At 40.0% G+C, this 25,194-nt stretch overlaps 1 protein-coding gene across 2 annotated transcripts in view; it reads left to right on the forward strand.

The window, feature by feature from the left end:
• Window positions 1–25,194, forward strand: part of sh3rf2 (SH3 domain containing ring finger 2) — a 71,038-nt gene that overhangs the window by 37,773 nt on the left and 8,071 nt on the right. For both annotated transcript variants that reach the window (XM_031898815.1, XM_002935265.4), the window contains exons 3-8: window positions 2,442–2,699; window positions 5,412–5,507; window positions 9,569–9,880; window positions 18,519–18,616; window positions 19,374–19,544; window positions 24,391–24,605. In XM_031898815.1, the coding sequence (XP_031754675.1) occupies window positions 2,442–2,699; window positions 5,412–5,507; window positions 9,569–9,880; window positions 18,519–18,616; window positions 19,374–19,544; window positions 24,391–24,605 (1,150 nt within the window). The remainder of the gene's footprint in view (window positions 1–2,441; window positions 2,700–5,411; window positions 5,508–9,568; window positions 9,881–18,518; window positions 18,617–19,373; window positions 19,545–24,390; window positions 24,606–25,194) is intronic.

Here is a 25,194-nt window from a genome sequence, read left to right on the forward strand (position 1 = left end):
TGGAAACCACAGCGCCATCCGCTGTTCATTTAGGCCGACTGGAAAAGAAAAGCAAAGTCTTGTGATGTTAGCTCTCCTTAGAACTGACCACAAAGAAACATAAGATGTCTCTTTTTACAAAATTCTCATTTCTTCTATTAACTGTATCCAGTCTGCCTAAATAAACAGTAGACAGCATTGTTGTTAAAAATAAAAGTGTAAAAACTGCTAATATCTTGAAGACTAGAAAACAAAAATGCAACCAGCACAAATGCTTAGGGGCACATTTACGCGTTTTTTTTCGTAATGATCGGTATTTTGCAATTTTTTCGTAAATTGTTGCGACTTTTTCGTAGCCGTTACGACTTTTTCGTAAATTGTCGCGACTTTTTTGTAGTGTTAGAACTTGCGCGAATTGTCACAACTTTTTCGTAGCCGTCGCGCAGAGTACGAAAGTTTCGGATTCATTCAAGCTTCAGTATCGTGACTTTCCTTGGGCCGGGTTGGAGCTGCAGAGTGCCATTGAGTCCTATGGGAGACTTTCCTTGGGCCAGGTTGGAGCTGCAGAGTGCCATTGAGCCCTATGGGAGACTTTCCTTTGGCCAGGTTGGAGCTGCAGAGTGCCATTGAGCCCTATGGGAGACTTTCCTTGGGCCGGGTTGGAGCTGCAGAGTGCCATTGAGCCCTATGGGAGGTTTTCCTTGGGCCGGGTTGGAGCTGCAGAGTGCCATTGAGCCCTATGGGAGACTTTCCTTGGGCCAGGTTGGAGCTGCAGAGTGCCATTGAGCCCTATGGGAGACTTTCCTTGGGCCGGGTTGGAGCTGCAGAGTGCCATTGAGCCCTATGGGAGACTTTCCTTGGGCCAGGTTGGAGCTGCAGAGTGCCATTGAGCCCTATGGGAGACTTTCCTTGGGCCAGGTTGGAGCTGCAGAGTGCCATTGAGCCCTATGGGAGACTTTCCTTGGGCCAGGTTGGAGCTGCAGAGTGCCATTGAGCCCTATGGGAGACTTTCCTTGGGCCGGGTTGGAGCTGCAGAGTGCCATTGAGCCCTATGGGAGACTTTCCTTGGGCCAGGTTGGGGCTGCAGAGTGCCATTGAGCCCTATGGGAGACTTTCCTTGGGCCGGGTTGGAGCTGCAGAGTGCCATTGAGCCCTATGGGAGGCTTTCCTTGGGCCAGGTTGGAGCTGCAGAGTGCCATTGAGTCCTATGGGAGACTTTCCTTGGGCCAGGTCAGAGCTGCAGAGTGCCATTGAGCCCTATGGGAGACTTTCCTTGGGCCAGGTCGGAGCTGCAGAGTGCCATTGAGCCCTATGGGAGACTTTCCTTGGGCCAGGTCGGAGCTGCAGAGTGCCATTGAGCCCTATGGGAGACTTTTCTTGGGCCAGGTCGGAGCTGCAGAGTGCCATTGAGCCCTATGGGAGACTTTCCTTGGGCCAGGTTGGAGCTGCAGAGTGCCATTGAGCCCTATGGGAGACTTTCCTTGGGCCAGGTTGGAGCTGCAGAGTGCCATTGAGCCCTATGGGAGACTTTCCTTGGGCCGGGTTGGAGCTGCAGAGTGCCATTGAGTCCTATGGGAGACTTTCCTTGGGCCAGGTTGGAGCTGCAGAGTGCCATTGAGCCCTATGGGAGACTTTCCTTGGGCCGGGTTGGAGCTGCAGAGTGCCATTGAGCCCTATGGGAGACTTTCCTTGGGCCAGGTTGGAGCTGCAGAGTGCCATTGAGCCCTATGGGAGACTTTCCTTGGGCCGGGTTGGAGCTGCAGAGTGCCATTGAGTCCTATGGGAGACTTTCCTTGGGCCAGGTTGGAGCTGCAGAGTGCCATTGAGCCCTATGGGAGACTTTCCTTGGGCCAGGTTGGAGCTGCAGAGTGCCATTGAGCCCTATGGGAGACTTTCCTTGGGCCGGGTTGGAGCTGCAGAGTGCCATTGAGTCCTATGGGAGGCTTCCAAAATCATGCAAAGTCTGAAAGGTTTGCCCGCCGTTTACGAGCGCTCAGTATGAAAAAGTCGCGACAATATATGAGCAAATCGTAACAGCTATGAAAAAGTCGCTACAATTCGCACAAGTTGTAACGGCTACGAAAAAGTCGCGTCAATTTTACGAAAAAGTCGTAACGGCGACGAAAAAAACGCAAAAAATACGAAAAAGTTGCAAAATGTTCGTTTCCAATCCGAATTTTTCCCATTCTGATTCGTGGATTAGTTAATGTGCCCCATAGATGAGCAATTTTTTTTATTACTTTGTTTGGAGGGTCACATTTTCTTTAATGAATTCCCTTATCCCTTGTGTCCTAGCAATACATTTTAAATACACGTTTGACTATCACTCATGCATTGTGACTATATGCCTTTTTTCAAATAATGTTCATATGTAAAGTACATATATCCTTTTATTATGACAATATATACAATGCATGTGATGAAAAATATCATATTTTAATAAGACTATTTTTACTTTACAGCAATCTTTTTTTAAAGCCCTCACAACCTACAGGGGTAATTCACCCAGAGATCTGACCTTGAATAAAGGAGATATAATTGTTCTACACAGACAACTGGATGAGAACTGGAACAATGGACAAGCCAACAGGGGCAGCAGAATATTTCCTGAGACCTCGGGGAAGTTTCTACAGCAGGCGCCTGCACTTTGCAAGGCTATGTACAATTTTGATGTGAAAGAAAAGAACAGGGAAAGCAAGGATTGCCTGAAATTTCAAAAGGTATGTCAGTCGTATGGGATTATTTTGAAGCAGACATGGTATAACTAAAAAACACCTCCAGTCTTGTAGGAAATAAAGAATAATATATGGTGCTTTTTTCATTCTGGGCTAAAAATGTATATTATCTTTAAAAACGGCCCCTTTATTAGAACCCCTATTGATTTGCTATGACCCCGTTCCTGTTTCAAATGAAGGGTGGGCGTGTTCCAATAGTCCCTGCCAGAAGCAGAGCTGGAGGGGAATAGCCAATCACAGCCCTGCAGTCACATGAACAAAGACAGGCTTCAGCTCCATATCAGGTCAGCCTAGCTGCTGAACCTCCTGCACAGCCTGGAAAAGGAGGCAGCAGGAAGTAAAACAGGTGGATGGGACTAGTATAGTTTGGTAGGATTTTTCAACCCAAAACATTTTTTTTGCACAATCCTTCTATATTAAAGGAGTATAATGCGCTGGCACACTTTTCACACAATATGGGGCAGATTTATCAAAGTCCGAATTTCGTCTATTTTAAAGTATGAATGACAAAAAAACGAACCTTGAATGAATCCGAAACTTTCGTAGTCGTTACAACAAATACAATTTTGACGCACAAATTGACGCAAAGCACGAAAAAGTCATGGAAATTAACAAAATTTTAGAGGTAAATAAGCAAGGTTCTATAAATTAGAAGAAATATGAATTTTTCTTTGATAAATGTGCCCCTATGTTTCTTTTAAAGTCGTGCTAATCATTGCAAAGGAAGCTCACTTATTTGTTCCATCAGAGTGGAACATTATTACTGGTTACTAAATACTTAATCAGATTCTATTCAGTGAGAAGAAGGTTAATCACAGACAAGATTCAATGTGTGATGTAATTCAAATCAGAAAAATGTACCTTAATGTTTATCGTGTGAAAACACTATTGAATCTATGGGGAAAAAACTGGAGCTGAATTTGGAGAAACATTTTTCTCCTTAAATTAAATCTCATCCATGAGCTTTTACATGAAAAACCATGAGATAATTTTTTCTCACTGAACTGAATCTGGCCCATTGTGCTTTAAGGATTGCTTGATTTAGTTAGTGGCATAACTACTGTACAGCAGACCCTGCAACTATGGGGAGCCCTAGGAAAGGAGGCCCTGACAGGCAGTGGGGTCTGCTGTATGGTGCCAAGTATGGTGTATGGTGCCACTTTTCATGCTGTTAAGAGAATATCTGTGCACATGTGGGTAGGGTGTAGTCAGTGACCATTCCATAGCTGCCAATAAAATAAGCACTTAGTAAGGGAAACCATCCACTCCATTTTTATGTACTTATTTTCGTATAAATAGTGATGGTTTAAGCCAAGGGTTCAAAGCAAGGGATAGTTGTATAAGAGGAATCCATCACAGCCAAGGTGCTCTACATAATATTTCGTGATAGGAAGGGAATTACCACCATCTCCATGCCATGAGTAGCACACGTTAAAGGAGAAGGAAAGGCAAAGTTACTTGGGGGTGCCCCGGGCTGGTGCCCCTGTTCGGAGATAACAGCACCAGCCCGGGGTACCTGTAGCGCTTCCTTCTTCCTGTATCGCTCGCGTGCGCATGTGCAGTAGAGTGAAAAGTGGAACTTTAACAGAGAAGTCGGCTTTTCACTCTACTGCGCATGCACCTGTCCTTAGTCCTTCCCAAAGCGAAGGTGGAAGGAGGAAGAGCTGCGCTACAGGTAAGCGATTTAAGTCACTTGGGGGTGCCTAACATTTTGGCACCCCCAGGTGACTTAGCCTTTCCTTCTCCTTTAAAGCCCTCTTATAGGATGTAAAAAGTGCCTTTTTTTCCCTGGATTTCTGAAAAACTGTAAAACTTAGTTATGAACATATGTGCTAAAACTGATAAGTGAAGTTACCATTAGTAACTCAGGTTTTTGCTCTCATTTTCCAACTTGTAATAGAATGGTTAAGACAAACTGTTGATTGGTTGCTATTGGAAACTGCACATGTGCACTTTAGCACCCATGTTTGTAATGTAGACTCTAAACTCTTATATATTTTAAGCTCTAGAACGATAAAAAAAACATTTAATTGTTATGTGTATGTGACTTTTACAACTTGAACTTTCACTTAAAAATGTATTTACTGCACTGCTAAAGCTTTGGCAACAGACTGGTAATTGTTCTTTTTGATGCTAATCCTCTCCAACATTTATATACAAGACATCACTCTTCTCTTTGATTACCTCTCCATTGCTGCAGGGTAAATGTACTTCCTCAGGCAAAAGAACATGTACAGTAACAGGTCATGACTAAACCATCAATAATTCACCTTTCATGAAATATTAAAATGAAACATTTAACTTTCCTTTAATTTTTTCATCATTTATGTAATGATATATTTGTTAGCAACATTTAGAGAAGGAGCAAAATCAGCAGCACTTATTTGTAGTTTATACTAGGTCACACAATAGTCAACCCCCTTATATACGTTGTACAACAAAAGAACTGTACATGGGCCAATATTGACTGATGGTTCGGTCAGGAGTGTAGCCTATATATAGGGCAAAATGTTGCCTAGAGTGATTGATATCTGATAGGGGCTCACAAAGATGTCTAAAGGGGACAAACAATTGTATCAGACTGATTCGGTCCAAACTGAGCACATTTCCTTAATGAGATTATCTTTATATGTGTGACTAGCTAAATACAGTATACATGTACAGCATTTTCATAACACTTGCCGTTTTGTTTCATAGGATGATGTTATCAGTGTGATCCGACGCGTGGATGAAAACTGGGCAGAAGGCAAGCTTGGAGATCAAGTGGGCATTTTTCCACTCATGTTTGTAGAGGTATGAAACTTCATTGAGAATAAAGCTTGATTTGTTAAAACCAGTAACCTGAAGAAAACACCAATGTTGTTAGGGTGAAAATATTACTTTCAAAGATGTGTTAATCTATACCCCTACTGGTACCAAGGGCAGTATGCCACATAGAACCATGAGTCTGTACCCAATTATTCTTTGCTGTATCCTGTCTCATCCCCCCAGCCCATAGGGATGCAATATGCCCAAGCATTACTTTCATTATTCTATTTTATTTTGTTATATTTCTTTTTTTATTTCTACTCCAATAGAAATGTATTTGTGTGTGTTTGGGACCAAGTGGTAGGCAACATTTTCTGTGCATGCTACATTTTCTCCAGTCTCTCCTTTTCTCTCCAGTCTCTCCTTTTCTAACCACATTAACACCACTATCAAAACCTGTCACTTTTTCTTACGCAATATTGCCAAAATCCGCCCCTTTCTTTCTACAGCAACAGCTAGGCTGCTCATGCATGCTCTCATCCTGTCACGACTGGACCACTGCAACCTGCTATTAACCGGCCTCCCTAACTCCCATCTTTCCCCCCTACAGTCTATATTAAATACTGCTGCCAGAATTCTCCTCCTCTCATCCAGGAGAGTTCAGGCCCTTATCGTGGCTTCCTATCAAACAAAGAATATCTTACAAACTTCTTCTCCTAACCTTCAAAGCCCTCCATTCCTCTGCTCCTCACTACATCTCGTCCCTTGTGTCTCCGTATGTTCCCGGCCGACTCCTTTGTTCCTCACAGAGCAATCGTTTGGTTGAGCCCCCCACTACTACTGCAGTTTCCCGCCTTAAACCTTTCTGCCTTGCTGCCCCTTACATTTGGAATGCCCTCCCTGATTTCCTCCGGAGAGAATCCTCCCCCAGTCTTTTTAAAACTACGGTTAAAGACTACCTTTTGGAGCACTCGCCCAGCAACTGATCTGGGAACTGGCACTTATATTGTAGTGTTACCCACTGTGTCCTACAGCACTTATATTTGCCTATTGGTGTCTGTTAGTTACCCTCCCATATAGATTGTAAGCTCTACGGGGCAGGGACCTCCTTCCTCTTGTGTCCTCGACTCTTAACTTATTGCTGCTGTATTTATCTGTATTTATTATTATACTTTGTATTTATCTATTATCTTATTAACAACCTGTTTGTATTAATGTATTCTACTGTACAGCATCGCGTACATAAGTAGCGCTTTATAAATAAAGATATACATACATACATACATACATATACATACATACATTTTGTTGTGTGTGCTGTACCTCTGTGTGTGTAGGGACTGTTAGACTGTAAGCTCATCTCATAATGATTACACATTCTTTGTAAATTGCTATGGTCCATATACTGCTATAATATTACTTACAAAATTATCTATGCAGATTTTTTTCATGCTTAGAAAAATAACTACACCTTTAAAACTATATCTTTCTGCTACGCTATTCTATGGAATATTGAGCATCAACCATCAACAAGCCCCATTTTGCCTGTTATTTATGTTGGCCTTATATTATTATATTATACAGAATTCCAGGTTTAAAGTAATTCCAAGAATACGTTTCCTCTAGATTTTTAACCCTAATTTTTAGATTGTCAGCCCTAAAGTTTATATTGATAACAAACATTATGGTAAATAGTTTTCTTGATCAGTTTTGGTAACAAAGTCTCCTTCGACACCTATGTTTTTTGCCCATGCCCAACTTTTCCTGCCATTCTCTGCACAAAGGCTGACCCAGCCCCCTAAGTTATCTCTCCCCCCCGCCACATAGCCAATGACCTATTCGTACAAGGCGAACAGAAGGCCCCCACACTGTATGACTGTGCCAACATTAGCTGAAAAATTGGTCTTTCCATACTAAGCTGGTAGTTTATTAACCCATGCAGAAGTTGGCAAACCGTCTGCCTGACCAATATCTGCCCAAAGACTGGGCATATTTAAAAAAAAAAAAATAGCCTAATTATGCAGTCCTGTACTGCCCTTAGTATGGGTGGTCAAAAGGGACAATTATCCACTTATTTGGTGACCTTACCAAGCAATTAGATGTGTTAGTATGTTGCAAGCTGTTGTTTGTTCTTTCAGGCCAATTTGTATGCTGTACCTGTTTTTTTTTTTTCATTTACATTGTTTAAACTTTCAGTTTTTACAAAAAAACAAATGTAAAGGCAAAAACGCAGAAATTCTTTTAAAGTAAATGTGTTATTTTTATAATAACCACTGCTGATACTATAAAAGAAACTATTCATTTTTGTGCCAAAATATAAAATAGGTCATTAACCTGAAGAGCCTGACTGCTGAAGCACCAGCTGTCTGCTGTAATGCTGTAAAATATATATTGTAATATATACTTTGCTCTACAATCTAATATTTTTCATCGTTATAAACATGTCTTCCCTTTCTCTCTGTCACTGGCACAAATAACAGCAATGTATTTTCTCTTTGGTGTGAAGAAAAATAATCTTTGTCTTCCTTTTTCTGTTGCTTAATATTCTGTAGAATAGCGTAGGAGAAAGATATTGTTTTAAAGGTGTAGTTATTTTTCTAAGCATGAAAAAAATCTGCATTGATAATTTTGTAAGTAACATTATTATCCTTTATATAGCAGTATATGGACCATAGCAATTTACAAAGAATGTGTAATCATTATGAGATGAGCTTACAGTCTAACAGTCCCTACACACACAGAGGTACAGCACACACAACAAAATGTAGCATGCACAGAAAATGTTGCCTACCACTTGAGCTCAAACACACATAAATACATTTCTTCCTATTTATAGGCTGTGGAAGGAAGCCTGAGTGCATTAATATAGGAAATCATATAAACTCAAGAAAAGATAGGAAGAGCGCTTATTGAAATCAAACTCAGAACCCCCAGTGCTACATTGTAGTAAATGATGGGGCCCTGTGCCAGGTCAGGAATTTCCCAACCTGTGTCTAGCCCCATACTACCCCTCTCCAAACCAGCCAGGAGATTCTGGGTATTTTTAAAGCCCATAAGTATAAAACCCATCCTTTACACCTATGATGTCAGGCAGATAGGCAGACTATGGATGGTGATATCAACAGAAGGTGTGGGGGTCACTGACCCCAGTAGCCAAAAAAACTATTGCTCTGCGCGGCTACAGTTTTATTATTATTGCTACTATGTAATCCTTATTATTCTATGTAAGTCATCCTCTGTTCATATAACAGTCTTTCTTTTAAACCACTACCAGGTTGAATTGGACCCTAGCAACCAGATAGCTGCCAAAATTCCAAACCAGAGAGCTGCTGAACAAAAAGCTAAATGATAAAAAATAAAGACCAGTTACAAATTATCTTAGAATAGCACTTTTTATATCATACTAGAAATTAATTTAAAGATGAACAACCCCTTTAGCTAGACTTCAAACAGAGGACACCTTATACACATGCTCCTATACACTCATTTCTAAGTCTGCTTGTTTTCAACATGTCTTCATGGCATCGCAAGGGGTTCCAGATAGACATGAGTAATTATAAAAGAGTCACTCAGAAAAGTGACTTGTCCACTTCTTCTACTGGGAATATTCTAAAAGTCTCCACTGCCCAAATAGTGACAGACATTAGCTTTTATATTACATGTAATCGTGCAGCAGGGTCACCTCTGGCACAAACATCTTTACTTGATATTTTGAATGAAGCCAAAGATGAAGAAGCTGTTACTGATGTATGTGCCTCATACACTACACCAATCATTTCAGTGGGAAAAGGTCGTAGCTGTGTATGCAGCATGCTTCAGTCAAGTTTGCTCATCTATGACTGTTATTCTTGCTGCTTTTTTTTTCTGGCTTCAGCAAATTTTAAGAATGTTCCCCCTGTGGAGCAAACTATATGTATGTGTGGCTGGGTATAGTCAAAACTTTGGCAGGAAAACCTGCGTACAGAATTTACAGTACCCCTACTAGGGGTTTGATTTGCATGTCAACAACACTATTGGGTTTTTTTTGCTGTTTTTGGACTAGTTATCATTAATGCATGAATAAATAAATCAGAATACATATTATAGCGTATGTGCTTTTTTAACAGCCAAACCAAACAGCCAAGCAACTGTTGGAGTCAAAGAAAAATAGAAGCAACCACAATAATGCCCTCTATCCACTGATAAAAGTGCCTTCAAAGGTTAAAGGTACAGAAGTGGCACCAAACCATACGATGCAAGAGGGTCGGAGGAAAGGCCCACGTCAGTTTCTGATCACAAATGCCTTGAACAGATTCAACAAAATGGTTCATTCTCCAACAGGCCGTCAAACTCCTGAAATAAGCAGCCCTATTCTTATTAGTTCCAGCAATCCTGCAGTCATCGAGAAGGCAGAGGCCTTGTCCAGCTCACCAGCACAGGTACCTTTGCAAAATCTTAGATATTAACATAATACTATGTCATTTATCACAACATGGTAATTCTATAACCTTATACAATTCAAAAAAAATAATAAATGATAGAGTGGCACAGCTGGTGATAATAGGACACAGCATAATGGATAGGGGTGTATTTATTAACACTGGAGACAAACATCAATGCCAATAGCAACTAATTAGATCTTTGCTTTATTTTAAATTGTAGGTAACTGCTCAAATATAATTGCTGATTGGTTGCAAGGGGCAACATCACTGTTGATGTTTGTCTCCAGTGCTAATAAATATTCCCCCTTAGTGTGATTAAACCTTAATTGTGCAAGGAAAGCACAATCCCTGTAGAAGAACTGTGTCAGTGGTGAGTTTAGGAGGCTTTCAGGGGATGTGCGAATGTTGAGAAATGCTATGCACTGACTTCAATGCACTTGAAGTGAGAAAAAAAAATACCCACTGATTTCAAAACATTTCTAATAATAATTTCTAAAACTTGAGAAAAAAGACTTACTGACTCCAATACATTTGGCAGAGAAACCACCCACTGACTTAAATGTATTTGGAGACATTTTAGCACAATAACGCCATCAATGCCTGTATCCCACCTCAGGCAGCAGAATAGCCTAGATCACCCCTACTAGATAAAAATACATTTGAAACCATGTGCCTTGTTTAATAAAGAGACCACTTTTCACTTTCTAAGCACCTATTCCCTATAAATTATAGAAGAGTTCAGTAATAAAGGAGAGAAACTATTCTCACTTATGTAAAAATGTCATGGTATAGTAGAGTTACCTTTGTAGCAGCCATATTAAAGCATCTGATTACTCAGGCCCTCCAGTGAGGCATTTATAATTCTGGGCACCCCAAAAGCCAAATTGTTGATCATGTCTGGTGTTACACCCCATCTTGACTGCTGAAGCAGTTTTATGGTGCTTGCCTACTTATGATTGGTCAACGTGTATGTCTTGTATTTATATTGTATTATATTTTGTATTTTAGTAGCAGGTTTCCTTTAAAAAACCAAATGTACATAAGTATAAAACTGGGATGATAAAAAGTATTACAGATAGCATGTTTGTTTGTTTTTTATCTCTGACACACTTTAAGCACCACATTTCAGTGGGTTTTTCTGAGAATATTTGCTGGCACGCAAGAGCTCCAGGTCTCCACTACAGTGAATAGGTTAAATCAGAGAGGCACTGTCTGGTCTACTGGCTTGTTTCCTGCTTATGATTTTAGCTAATGGGTGTTGCTGGAAAACCTGTGTTACGCTGCAAGACTTCTAATTTCACGCTAGCAAGTTCAGAAGCAGAGAAAACAGCTCAGCGCTTCTATCTGCCCAAACAGCTTTGCATGAAATATAAAATAGTGCACGACAAGAAGACCAGTACTTTTGAGATGAATAATGCACAAAGAATTATACCACATATTAACCATTTTACATTTTCAGTTTGTGAGTAGGGGCCACACGGAACTGTTTTGTATTCCTGACTGCCTCTTCCTGCAGTAAATACTATGGTTTAAATGCTGTGTTTATCCACGGTAGCATTTGCTAGAAAAATCAATTCCTACCCCCACGGTTATGGGACGTGTCCTCTAAAGTGCAAAAGCCATTAGCAAGTTGTTAATGAGCTTTCATTCAAATGGGTATTAATGGATGAACATAGCTAATGCTTTTAATGTGCTGCAGAGGTATAGAAGAAGAACACAGAGTGAACAAGCAAAACTGTAGATTAGATGCTATACTTTTAGGTCTGTTTGCCAATTGTTTTTCTTTATACTGGGCAAAAGCCAATACTTAAGTAAAATGCAGTATAGTGTCTGCTATGCATGCTCAGTTTTTTAACATTCTGGGTGGGGAATAGAACAATGAGCACAACCTCTGGGAACACGAGAACTGATGATTCCAACTTTGTTCGAACAATCATTATGTGGTCAACTGTACATGGACAGTGACAAACTTGAGGAGTACATTTTCCCACTTGAAGCCTTCATAAATGTTCCTCAGCCATTATGAGCATCTTTTGTTTTTTTAGTCTTTTAGTTTTTTTCATCTCTGATACTGATTAATGTACCCTAATGTCTCGTCCTGTCCTAATACAGTTATTTCCAAACCCAATTCAAAAGTCACAGGAGGCAGACACAGTAGCTGCTGGGGGCCAAAGTATATGGAGAGCCCCATAGGGTTCTTGGTTGTGTTCTTGTTTTATATGCTACATGTGTAGGAGAAATATCATCTTCCCCAAGGTATAAGATGTATAGCCAAAAGAGTTTGCTGTGAGTCTGTTAACTTGTTAGCAATCTCACTTTAAAACTCTGCTTGATCAAGTCACAACGTCTGTATAGGGACCTGATCTTCAAGTGGGAATAAAGGAAAGAGAAAAATTATTGGCAATATACCAAAACAGCCTATTTTTCTTGACTCAGATATAAAGTTCATTCATAAATAGTCACTGATTTGCAAAATACCTTTAGGTTCTTCTGGGCTTTTGCTCAGCTTCTGGTGACATTATCCTTGTTATAATTCACTTCTTTTATGGATCATGGCTACCAACATCAAATCTGCATCTCTCATGCTCATGGCTGCTTTCTACCGTCAACATCAACAACAAGGGCAGATTTATGAAAATGTGAGTTTATAGCTTAATACATAAAAATTCACCCACGTTTTATTCATTCCTATGGGATTTTTAGAAGCGTGTTTATCATTGGGTGCAGTAGTTTTTTACAGTTCCAGTGTAATTGCAGCTGTGAGGTGGTGATGCGCCTGATTGGGGCCCTTGCATTTACAGGGCTTGGCATCCAAATTACATCTGCATCCAGTTGCAGGTTTTCTCTTGAAGTAGTTGAAGTAGGGTGATTTGGGAACCCTGGATGACTTGCACCTTTAAGGTGGCATTAGCTGCAGGATTGGGACTGGGACCCCAGGGGCCCACCAGAAAACCTTAGACCATAGGCCCACTCTCTGAACTATTTTTCCTCCTTTCCTCACCCAACCTCTGCTAGTTTCTTTTATTTACATGCTAACATCTATTCTTCCATCTATTTCTCTTCTTTCTTATGAAGCAGGCCAAATGGTCAGGAGCAGGGGGGCCCACTGACACCTGGGCCCACCGGGAGTTTCCTGGTATCCTGGCCCAAAAACTGCAGTGAACTTTGCACCTAAATGAGCCCTATAATATTTAGGTCACCATATTTTATAAATTGTTAAATATTTCCAGGAAACAGAGTTTAACTGCTTTCTGCCAGCTAACCTGAGCTTTGTTCAGATATATTATGGATGACAGATCTCTCTTACATCTTGGCATGGACTGCCCTGATATATTGCTGAGAATGTTTGTCGCCAAATAGCTTTTAAGGTTCCGCCAGTTTTCTGTTCCAGTATTGCTAATAGTGTTTGTGGGTGAGCCCTTGCCCCTAAGGTGTTTTCTTCAAAGCCTGTCAGAAGCAAGACAATTTGCTGTGCTACTACCATAAACAACTTATAAGTAAATAAAGATTAGGAAGCAACGCCTTAAACTCTTTGCTTCTTGGGATTTAAAACTATGACATGGCTTTAATAATAATAATACATTTTTTTCTGTTACTATACCAAGAAAAATGTATATGTGTGCATGATAAAATTGTGTCATGTACTTTAGTTAGCATGTATTGATAGGTCTGCAGCTATCATCTTTAAAATATATTTATTATCAAAGTGAGGGAATTTAAGGAGAACATGTGAGATACTTAATAATACTATTCTTGGGTGGGCTTGAGAGATTCTGGGCTCCATCTTAAACCTTTTTCCTATAATTACTCTGTGCAGTCATCAAGAAGAAGCAGTTTCACCATATTATGATATTCAACACATTTGGACTTTAATACTTTGATTTAATACTTTTAGTAGGGCAGAATAGTTTAGTATACTAATATTATGTAAGATCATTTTACTGCAAAAATAGTCAGCTAAGGTGCTATTGATGCATCTGATATACATGTCCATGCTCGCTATTTTAAATTAATATAGGTCAAGCATAGTTTAATGGATAACAGTTCGCTAGGTGTATAATTTAGGCTGCTGGCTTAATCTGCTGCACCCATCTTCTATTTGAGTTGAAGATTAACTTTATACACCAGGTGATCTAGGAAAATAGAAAGTGCAGTGCTTCATCTGTGTGTAAAATTCACCATCTGTAGGTTCAAATCACAAATAATGCATCACACCAGTAAAAATGCAAAAGAATGAGTCTGAAAAGTAGCCATAAACAAGTATAGTGAGTTGCTATTGGGCTGGAACTCCACTGATACTGCATAGAGACCTTGTCAGGCAAAGGCTAGCAACTCACTGCAAACATAGCCCAAATGATTCCACAAGTGATTCAATGAAAACTAAGCATATTGGTGGAAAGATATCTTCCTTAGTTGGCCTTTCTTTGATCCACTTTTCATGAGATTACGATGATTGTTTTTAAACTTAGTTTGAATAGCTGTACATCAATCTGTAGATCAATGGATCACAAAATGTAGGGCTGGAACCCTAGGTTAATATTTGTAAAAAGAAAATGCCCATTTGCTTTCCTAATATTCCTAAAAGCATAATCTTCATGAATGGTTAGATTTGAGGAGAAAATCTATTTGTTCTCCCAGTTATTTTTCGAACTATGTTGGCTAATACTGTACAACTGTGTTTTCATATATCTGTAACTTTAGGGTAACCCTGACCAAATTTTGGACTATAAAGGGGGCTTGAACCTAAAAAGCCTGAAAGCTGGATGTAGACAAATGGTATTTAGTACAGCTGATCACAAAAGCTTAACCCTCTGATTTCTAAGCCTTAGCTCAAAGAGATACAGTGGAGGAAATAATTATTTGACCCCTCAATGGCTTATGGAGGGAAAGCAATGTCACCTTTGGCATCTACAAAAGATCCATCAATTATTATAGGCTGTCCTTGTCACATTCATTATAGAATAAATCTGTTTCTGGGATTTTTCTGCCCGACACATGGAGCTTTGCCCACTCGTTTGTCATTGAGCTCCACCTACAGCATAATCCTTACAGGAAGGTGTACATTGTGGCCTAAGGTACAGCCCTTACTACCTTTGTTCACTTTGTACAGGACTTTTCCCTTATTTCCATATATAGGGGAAATACTAAAAATGGAAAAATATGTGTTACGCAAGCAATTTTTTCTTTGAGTCAATGAAATATACTATTTGTGATTTTTAGAAGCGTATATATCAAATGGTGAACTAAAAATCTCATAGGAATGAATAGAACATGGGTGAGTTTTTATGTATTAAGTATAAAATCACATTTTGATAAATCTGCCCCTAAGTCTATTCAAGTATCAAATGTCTGAAAGTACATTTTTATAGCAGCATTTTAGGCACAATATGGAGAGGTTAACAAGTTCTGGCAGATATAGCTGGGGGCTCAAACACTAAACATATTTATCAGGAGAAATGAATTGTGGGTGCTGGCTATAGTTTCCTATCCCATGCTGATTACAGAAAAGATTTCAAATTGTAAAATGGTAAATAAACAGCTGCATTCGGTCATTTGGGTTTTCCATGAATATGCAGAAGGTACTTCACTTTCTGGCAAATTGTTATCCCAGTGTTTCCTCATTCAGTGGAAGGGACAAATCTCCCTCCATTCAAATGAATAGGAACAGTGGAACTTTCTAGTGAGAAATTGCATTAAAACCTGCAGTTATGCATACTTGCCTGTCTCTGAATAGGACCCAGTGCATAGCAGTGGTTCCCTTTCATTTGATTTTTAGCATTTTGGCCCCACCCACAGATAGAATAGAGTGACAAAACACTAGAAACAGCCTAGTGTGCTGTTAGTATCTATTCGGCACAGGTCCTGCTGCTTGACATTACCAGTAATTATAGGGCCCTATGTGGCTTTCTATGTACTATACATGCATATTGTCTTACAAAACATACAGTAACTCAGTTTAAAAAGAAAAAAACTTTAAGTTTTGGCCACTATTTTAGGAGTCTGATGGCTATGATCTTGCAGTGGTCTGTGAGCAAGTATCATTTATCTACAGGAGGATTTCTGTCGCTTTAGATTCAAGCCCCCTCTTTAAGGTCCAGATTTTGGTCAGAGCCCCATTAGCTCATAACAAGGTTATATAAACACATAGGTGTAACTATTAGCCATTGTTCCAAGAATATATGAGGCAGCAATTAGGCTTTCACCCCAAATCTAACCCTAATGACTTTAGACCGGACTTAGAACACTTAGGGGTCCCCAACCTTTTCTGCACCAAGGACTGGTTGCCATGTGTAAAATTTTTTCATGGACCGGGGGGGGGAGCGCGGGGCGAATTTGAGGCGATTATTTGGCCCTCTATGGGCGCAACGCATTCATTGCGCCTTTCTATGGCGCGTTCTGTTGCGCCATGTTCGTCCGCGCCTTTACGTGTGCGGCACGCCTATATCTTGTCTGTAGTTGCGCGACCCTTTGCGCTATGTTGGAAAGCCGGCGGCCCAGTGCCGAGCTGTCCACGGCCCGGCACTGGTCCGGCTGTTGGGGACCCCTGACTTAGGGAATACATTCATGTATCCCACAGTTATCCCACACTAAGGGATTCCCTTATCAGTTCACTTCGCAGCAGTCTAAGCATTCTAGTGGAAGATTAATACATCCCTATGAAGAAATGAGGTGGAAGAGTTTCTGGCATACACATTAGTGATTCTTATTTGGAAGTTTAAGTTCTTGTGTGTCCAATGCGCACACCCTGGGGTCTGCTCTCATAATCTTTCGTAAAATTCAAGTTATAGGGGTATTAATGTGGCTGCATTTATCACTTGTTTATAGCAGTAGGGCGATAAAATCATAGAGGCAAAGTTTCTTCTGTTATTTTATTGCCGACAGTTTAATAAACTCTGCTAAAAAATTTAAGCGTAATGGATTAACCAGTTTATATTTCTGTCTACTGCTCTTTCTTGATTAACTATTTATAATTATTATCATAATAAATGCATTCGGTAGTGCTGTATTCATGCAACATTCAGACAAGCAAGTTCAAGAGCACCAGTGGGTGCATAGTGCAAAGGAGTCCAGAGAGCTGCCGAAAAGAGTGTTAAATAAATAAACAGAGGAAAATGAAGACCGTTGGCACATTGTCAGTATCAAAGTACTGCAATTCCACCCAGATACAGGTTTTACATAAAATTAAATCAAATATAATTCTAAGCAGTTTTTTAAATATACAGTATTATATAGCTGCAAATTTTGTTGTTCAAAGGTTAATAGTAAGGCTGCAGTATCATATTAATCACTTGAGATTCCTTCTCCTCCTCTAACCCACTCAGGCCCCTCCCTCAAGAATTTACTTTGGCTCTGGGCTAACTGAGCATGCTCAGTTTTTCTCAACTCAGGTAACCAAACATACCCTCAGACAATGAAGAGGTGGCACTGCTGGTTTCCATAGACATATAGCTCTAGTTGTGCATTCTGCTTGAGACACAAGTTTTTTCCTGTCCTGAACTCATCTTGTAAGGGGGTAGAAAAGGGTGTTAGTTTAGAAATAGTGCTCAATCCAAGCAGAACTTTTTATCAGTGAGTAAGTCCTGCCTGTGTAAGCCTGCATTCTTCATTGCATGAACTTTACAGCGCACATGTGCTGTCTGCAGATGTAAATGTCACTGATGATGCAGATAGATACTGCTTTCAATAGCAATTACATTTGCAAATAGCTCCAAAACTTTATGTGGTGGCGATATCTTTAAATTTAATTCAGTATATAGTCAGACAGTCTGTTTGTTTACAGGTGTGGGCTCAACAGGTTTCTCATAGTATATTGTACATTTTGTTTTTAATATAGTGGTGTGGATGAGTGCAGGGAATCAGATGTTTGTTGGCACTGAATTACCTGGTCACGCCCTAATTCCACCCTACTTTATAATTATAGGTGTTTATAGCGGTGAGCACAACTTCCCATTTTGCTACTATTATACTACCAAGCAGGTTATTACATTAAAAGATTATAAACCTCTCACTCTGCCAGTTAAAACCAAAACATACATTTGAAATATGTTTAGATTTGTAAGGTGTGACATTAAAATACATGTTTATGAATCACTCAAAATACAATGTACTGCTCCATATTGGAGCTATGGGAACGTAGCTATAACCTGCTATCCAGCCTCTGAGTTTTTATTTTAATAACAAAAGAGAACACTATTGTTAAAGTAATAACATGAATAGCATACTCCGGAGTACATGGCTCCATTAAGAAAGCAGCCTATAGTATGCTCCAATTGCCACTCTCTGTTGAAGGATGTTGGGAACTGTGGTTCTGTAACTCACCTAGAGAAACACAATGCCACAGTTCCTGAGTTAGGAAGCCACACAACAGATAAAGGATACTGGCATTAAGGGGATAAAGTAATTTGAAAGTTTGCTATTGGTCTACTAAACCAGGTAACATGGTACTGGGCACTTGCTTAAAAGCAGGCATCTGAATGGCTGCTATGGGTTACTTGATCTGGGCACACTTTCCGGCTTTAATTACATTAACCTATTAGAACTATAAGTGAATTTGAAAAGCTTTCTTTTGTGCTTGATGTGCATCACAAAATGTTACTATAGATATTTAATCTCACTGTCTGTGCATTACTTGCAGCTGAATACGTCCAATTACTATCCCACATTTGGAACACAGAGCAACGGAACACCATTTATGGCTCTTCCCAGTTCTCACCAGACTATTTTGGCAAACATGTAAGTACTCATGCTACCTTAAGGGAGTGTCTGAACTGCATTGGAAGGAATCGGAGCATTGTGCTTATTTTCAGAACTGGACAAATGTAGTAAATAAAAGTTATGTTTCTGTCAATGCCTTTTCTCTCTAACAACAGTTGGCTTTAAATAAAAGGATGTACTAACAGGTGCAACATTTGCTCTAGGTCAGGTAATGCTCAGCAACCAATTAATAGGCTGCATTTTAAGGTTTGCTCTTTGAAAGCAAACATCTGATTGGTAAGTAGAGAGGACAAATAAACCCAGTTGCAGGGAAATCATGAAGTATACAGTATATTATATATTGTAAGCTTATATCATGTAGCTTTGCAGGAATATCCTCTAGTGACCAATAAAAGGAAAAAAATTACCAATTAATATATATTCTTGCACAAGTAATAAGGTAAAAAAAAATTGTATTTATTTCAATCCATTAAAACCTACTTACACCCTGTGTGCAAAGCCTAACGCTCCGAGCTTATGCTGGGTGCTGGGTAAGCATGAAACCCGTTAGGCTTTGCACACAAGGTGTAAGTGGGTTTTTATGGATTAAAATAAATACAAATTATTTTGGGGTAAAATTCCTCTTTGCCCTGTTACAAATGTCAGTATGTGTGTTGGTTTTGCTACTGTTAATATATGTATAGGCCCCAGATTCTAAATGTTAGGCAAATTGTATCTTATCATCACACTGACCATTTTAGTTAAAGACTACTGTTCTTCAATTTTTTTTGACCAGGTGTGTTGTTCTGCATCCATACATGGCTAATGGCCCAGAGGAAATGGACCTCCAGAGAGGGGAAGGAGTCCGTATCCTAGGGAAATTCCAGGAAGGTTGGCTCCGAGGAGTATCACTAGTTACTGGAAAAATTGGACTCTTTCCAAGCCACTGTGTTAGTCCTGTATACAGGTTGGAAACTTAAATCTTTAACTAATCACAACTCAGTGTTGGTTCATATCAAGGTTAACTGAGTCTTAGGAGTTTGTTGCAGGACATTAAATGGCAAATGTAATCAAATTTGCATTCAAGTTTTGTACCTATTTTCATATATACCGTATATACTCGAGTATAAGCCGATCCGAATATAAGCTGAGGTACCTAATTTTACCTAAGATAACTGGAAAAACGTATTGACTCGAGTATAAGCCTGTACCGCTCCCCATACCGCTCCCCATACTGCTCCCCGTACTGCTCCCCGCTGCGTCTCGTCTCTCAGCTGGCAGGTGTGACGGAAGACGCCGGTGGGGGCCGGCTCAATTCACAAGCGGGGGGCGCACGAACTCCACTAATGCGCACGTGCACATTCGGTGCGCTCTGACACTGCTGACATGCACGCACGGGGGGGGGGGGTGCGCGCGTACTACTTCCCGTATCATCTGTATTCACGGGCGCACGAATGCCACTAACGCTGACACTCATGACACTGCTGCCATGCGCGCATGGGGGGGAGTGTGCGCGCATACTGCTCCCCTTTATCTTCTGACTACACGGACGGGGGCGCACGAACGGCACTAACGCTGACACTCATAATATTCACGGGCGCGAATGTCAGCAGTGTCAGAGCGCGTCGAATGTCAGCAGTGTCAGCCGTATATACTCGAGTATAAGCCGAGGCTGCGTTTCTCAGCACATTTTTCGTGTTGAAAAACTTGGCTTATACTCGAGTATATACGGTAATATTTTCGAATTTGCTTTCTCCAAACTCAAATTTTCATTATTCATCACTTGTAGATCTTGAAAATTTGAATAAAAGAAATTTGCCAACTAAAACCTGGCAATCTAATATAGAAGTCAGTGGGAGCTGTATATTCAACATTCAAGCTATTTTATAATACAGGTGTTTTATAAGTAACTGCATGCGTCACAATGAAAGACTAATATCCACACCGATAAATGAAATTAACTCTCATGCTAATAATCAAGGGGTCATTAAGTGTTGAGATCAGCAAGCCAGTCTGTTATAGTCTGACTGATTTGCAAAATCCTAATTGGCTTTGGGAAATTAATGCCTCTCATAAGTTCTCTGCTACCATTTTGATAACATTAGCAAGATGAATGTTGCTCTCACTTTGCCTGGGTTGACTTCCATTACCTATTCCACTTCCAGATAAAATAATCCTGTGCTTGGAAAATAAATTTTATAATTCAACATTTAACATTCATAATTCACATATACATTGTCCACATTTAATTTGCATAGTGTCTGCTGTAAGTAACCATACATTGTAGCTAAGGATGAAAAAAGGAATAAGCTCATCATGTTCAAATTTTTACCCATGTAAATCCTACCTAATCTGTAGTTGGCCCAGAGGAATCCATAAACACAAAAAGCTGTCTCCAATGTGGGTCAGAAGGGGAAACAATCCCTTCTGACTCCAAAATAACACTCTAAGGGCAGTGGCGCATGGGAAGATTAGTCGCCCTGCGACAAAGCTTCGTTGTCGCGGGTGACTAATCGCCCTACAATGCCATCTCACCGGCTAGAATGAAAACTGCCGGTGGGATGGTATACGCGTTGCTACGATGTCCCGCAGTCGCTTCAAAGTTTCCTCCAAAGACAACTTTGGGCGACTGCAGGACATCACAGAGCCGCGTATGCCATCCCACCGGTGATTTACATTCTAGACGGTGGAACGGCATTGCGGGGAGATTAGTCGCCCGTGACATCAAAGATTTGTTGCAGGGCGACTAATCTCCCTGTGTACCACTGCCCTAATAGTATCATACTCTTTGTTACATGATCCTAGTTAATCCTTTATCGTGTCTGTTCTAACGGTGTTACAGTTATGGGGATTCCTTATCCAGAAAGCTCTGTAAGAATAAAACATTTAAAAAATCATTTTGAGATCCAAATTATGAAAAGATACCTTATCCGTAAAAACCCAGGTTCCAAGCATTCTGGATAATAGATCCTATACCTGTACCAAAAATCACAGACCTTTGTTTCTAAAGCAAACATTTATACAACACTGAATCAAAAACTATGGCAAAATCCAAGTAGCTTACATCTACTGCAACCCCATTGACCACTTCATACATACTACATCATAATCCCACTATATCTTATCATACAAACTGAGTTTGGAGACTTTGTAAATTCAATCGTTATATGAGCACACATATAAGGTGCAACAGTCCTTTCAATAAGGGGTGCAAGCAGCAAAATGTGTTCACTGTCACATACCTTGGAAGTATATGTTATGAAAATTGCAGCACTCCCCTTCAATAGCAATAATACCACCTTTATTTCACATATGGCACATATGGCGCTTCTGTGCCATATATGAAATAAAGGAGATTTTATTACTATTGAAGGGGAGTGATGCAATTTTCATAATATATATTTGTGGACTTTGTAAAGATGTAAAAACGGCAGTGAGCAGTCAAGGGAAAAGTGACACAAATACACGTGATACACGTTATTCTTACCTAATGTTTATAAAATGAGTTCATTTAAACATTTTGAGGGGGGCATTTTGGCCAGATTAATCTTTAATCAGATAAATATCCCTGCCAAGGGACAGATTTGTCAAAATGTGAGTTTTTAATGCATAAAAAGTTTACATTTGCATTATATGTATTATTTTGGGCAGCGGAGAATTTTATCAGACTATAGTAGTGTTAAAAAGAAAAAGTACAAAATGTCATTTAGCCTAAAAGGTATCCATGTCTAATCCGAAACTATGTCTGTAGTTCTGCCTATCCATCCCCCTTCATGTGCTTCATAAATTAATATGGACTTTAATGTTGAAACGCTATCTGTGCTTGAATATAAATGAGTGTTTCTGTGCCTATGGCTGCATTTTTGCAGTCTAGAAGCCCCCCAGCTATAACAATAAACTCTAAGTAGAAGAGCACATAAATGGAAATGGGATAGGAAGCATAGTGTTACTGCTGAAGATGATTATCCTGGAGGGGTTTTTTTTTTTTCTAGCAATGTGCCTGGTTATGAAATGGATCGGTATGGTAGGTTGCCAGAGTATAGCTGTATTATTAAGCTATAAATCATCTTCTCTTGGAAGCCACATATAACAAGAGTATGAAACGTGTATTGTACCGCATGGTGTAGTTTAGGTTGATTTATGGAACACTGGCCTGTAACTGTAGTAGGCTGCAGGGAATAGTGCTGTGTTTGTGCATTCAGCAATGCATACAGCCATATTCAGTTAATTAAAATGCATAAATATACCTCTAACTGGGCAGTGGGATTTGCTGTGTGGTCTGGGCATTGGCCTCAAGTCTGGCTAATCTCTCTCCAATTAGGTAAATAGTAAGTTTAGAACTCAGTGTAGCAGAAACCTTACATGTTTATGGTCTGATATGACTTTGTAAGTCACTAGAAGCATTTAAGAGAATATTGAAGTTTAAAGATATATACAGTAATTGCTTGTGCCTTAATACACATCAATGTATACAGTACTTACTGTATAAATGTATTCACTTCATAAAAAATATTCTAGAAATGTATCCATCCAACAGAGATGGACATCATGCATTGATATGAAAATCTACCCTTTTGGATTTGGGAGAGATACATTCTTCACCTTAAAAGGGAGGTTGCAGTCTAATAATTACTAACTAATGCAGTTGCACTGGAATTTGATGCTTCCAAGCGGCACATATTGTCATTTCTATGCATCTATTACAAACCTGTAAAAATGTATTTGCATGGTTGTGCATGATGGGGTTGTGCAATAAAAGTAGCAAAATTTGCATTTAAATCAGTAGTACACACCAAGTAGCAGGTATTAGTCTCCTGCTTAAAATCCTAACATGTTGCCACGGGTTACTAGACCTGGTGCAAACTTCCTGACTTTTAATACTCTTAAAATATCATACTGCTAGGAAGTACAAAAGGTATGTGGTCTGGGTGCTTGAGCCTGTTGGTAAATTTTAATTTTCCAGAACCTTATTATAGAACAAGACTCTGAGACAAGGTTCTCAGCATAATTGATGCTTTATTCATTAATCAATTACAGAGTCTTGTGGAAGCTTTCAGCAACACAGAACAACTGAAATGTGTCACTAACAGCTTCAAGTGAGACCCTGAAAGTCTGAGCCTTTTATAGAGGATGGCATACCTTATCTCAGTATATCACACCCATTTTACCACTACTCTGTGGTTACAGCTGTACAAACAGCAAAGTGCATGTGGGGGCTTAGCTAGTCAGCACTGTCATGTCAGGTCCTTGTGATTTTATAAGATGGCATATTTTATACTTCACATATATAGCATATTTATATACTTTAATCTCCTACCTCACCTGCCTTGGGTTGTCTTTATAGGGGACACTGGGGGATTTAACGTGTCCCTTTATACAGAACGTACCTGTCATAAGTGAGCGTCTCAACAAGCCTAAGAGCCAAAGCTTGAAGGGAGCCACATATTCCGTAACTCAGAGGGGAAAATTGTCATCAAAGCACCATGTAAGAACTTATTACACAAGGCTTTTGGGATTTGTAGTCCAGTACTAGCCATAGGTCAGACCCAAAATGGAGATCTATGGATTCTGGCAAATGCCAGTGGGGCAGCTGTAAGATGCCATAGCCAGTCACTTTGTAGTGGGTTGCTGGGGGGCTGTTTGAACCTCTGTGTACTTGGAAAGCCAGGGCCAATTTGGAATCCCTGTCCAGACCTGCCCCAGGTTGTACCTTCATGGCAAACAGTTTGCTTTATAGAAGCAACATTCCAGATATATGTTGTTTGTAGTGCTGCCACTATTAACTGATAACTGTGCTTTGCTCCTTTCTGTAGGAAATCATCCAACTACTCTGATCATAGAGTGTCAGCAAATAGCACTAAATGGATATCAAGCAGTGCTTCGGTTTCTTCACAAGGCAGCATGTCTGAAAATGGATTCACCCGCCCCGTCCGACCTTTTGTACCAACTGCTGTGGTCGAACCAATGAAACAGAGCATGCCTTCAGCAGTGGTAACCCTCAGGAGGAACAGCAATATTCTCAGAAAATGTATGTGACAGTTCATATCCTGTAGATTTCTCTCTTAAGGGAGCCATACACGGGCAGATTTAAGATGCCAATTCGAGTCCTTCAGACAAATGCAGCAGCTTATCTCCAACAGGCCAACCCACTGATATCTGGCCAAAAATTGGACAGATGTTTATCAGGCAGATTTGATTTTCCAGTCAGTTCGGGGACCACATCAGCACATTGTGTTCCTCACTCCAACTGCCCCTAATCCCATCCCAAGGGCCATACAATCGAATTACTCCGATATCACCCACCTTAGGTGGCCATATCAGTGGAATAATCAACCTCACCAAAAAGCAAATCTTACAGTGTATAGCCAGCTTAAAACTGCAACAGTAGAATTAGATGTGGTCCTGATATTGAGACAGTTTAAATATTTTGAGTGGCCGATGACCTGGTTAGTATGTCTTTATGGGAATATTGAAGTATTTACTGTTGTTTGATGAACCTGTTCCTTCTTTGTACAAATTGTAGAGTACTATTGGCTGCAACAGGATCCCTGCTAGGCTGCCCCATCAAGGGTATTGGCTTGAGTGAAGTTGTTTTAAGAACTGTGTACAGCACATAC

Source organism: Xenopus tropicalis, chromosome 3 (genome assembly GCF_000004195.4).
Source record: "Xenopus tropicalis strain Nigerian chromosome 3, UCB_Xtro_10.0, whole genome shotgun sequence".
NCBI classification, from domain to species: domain Eukaryota; kingdom Metazoa; phylum Chordata; class Amphibia; order Anura; family Pipidae; genus Xenopus; species Xenopus tropicalis.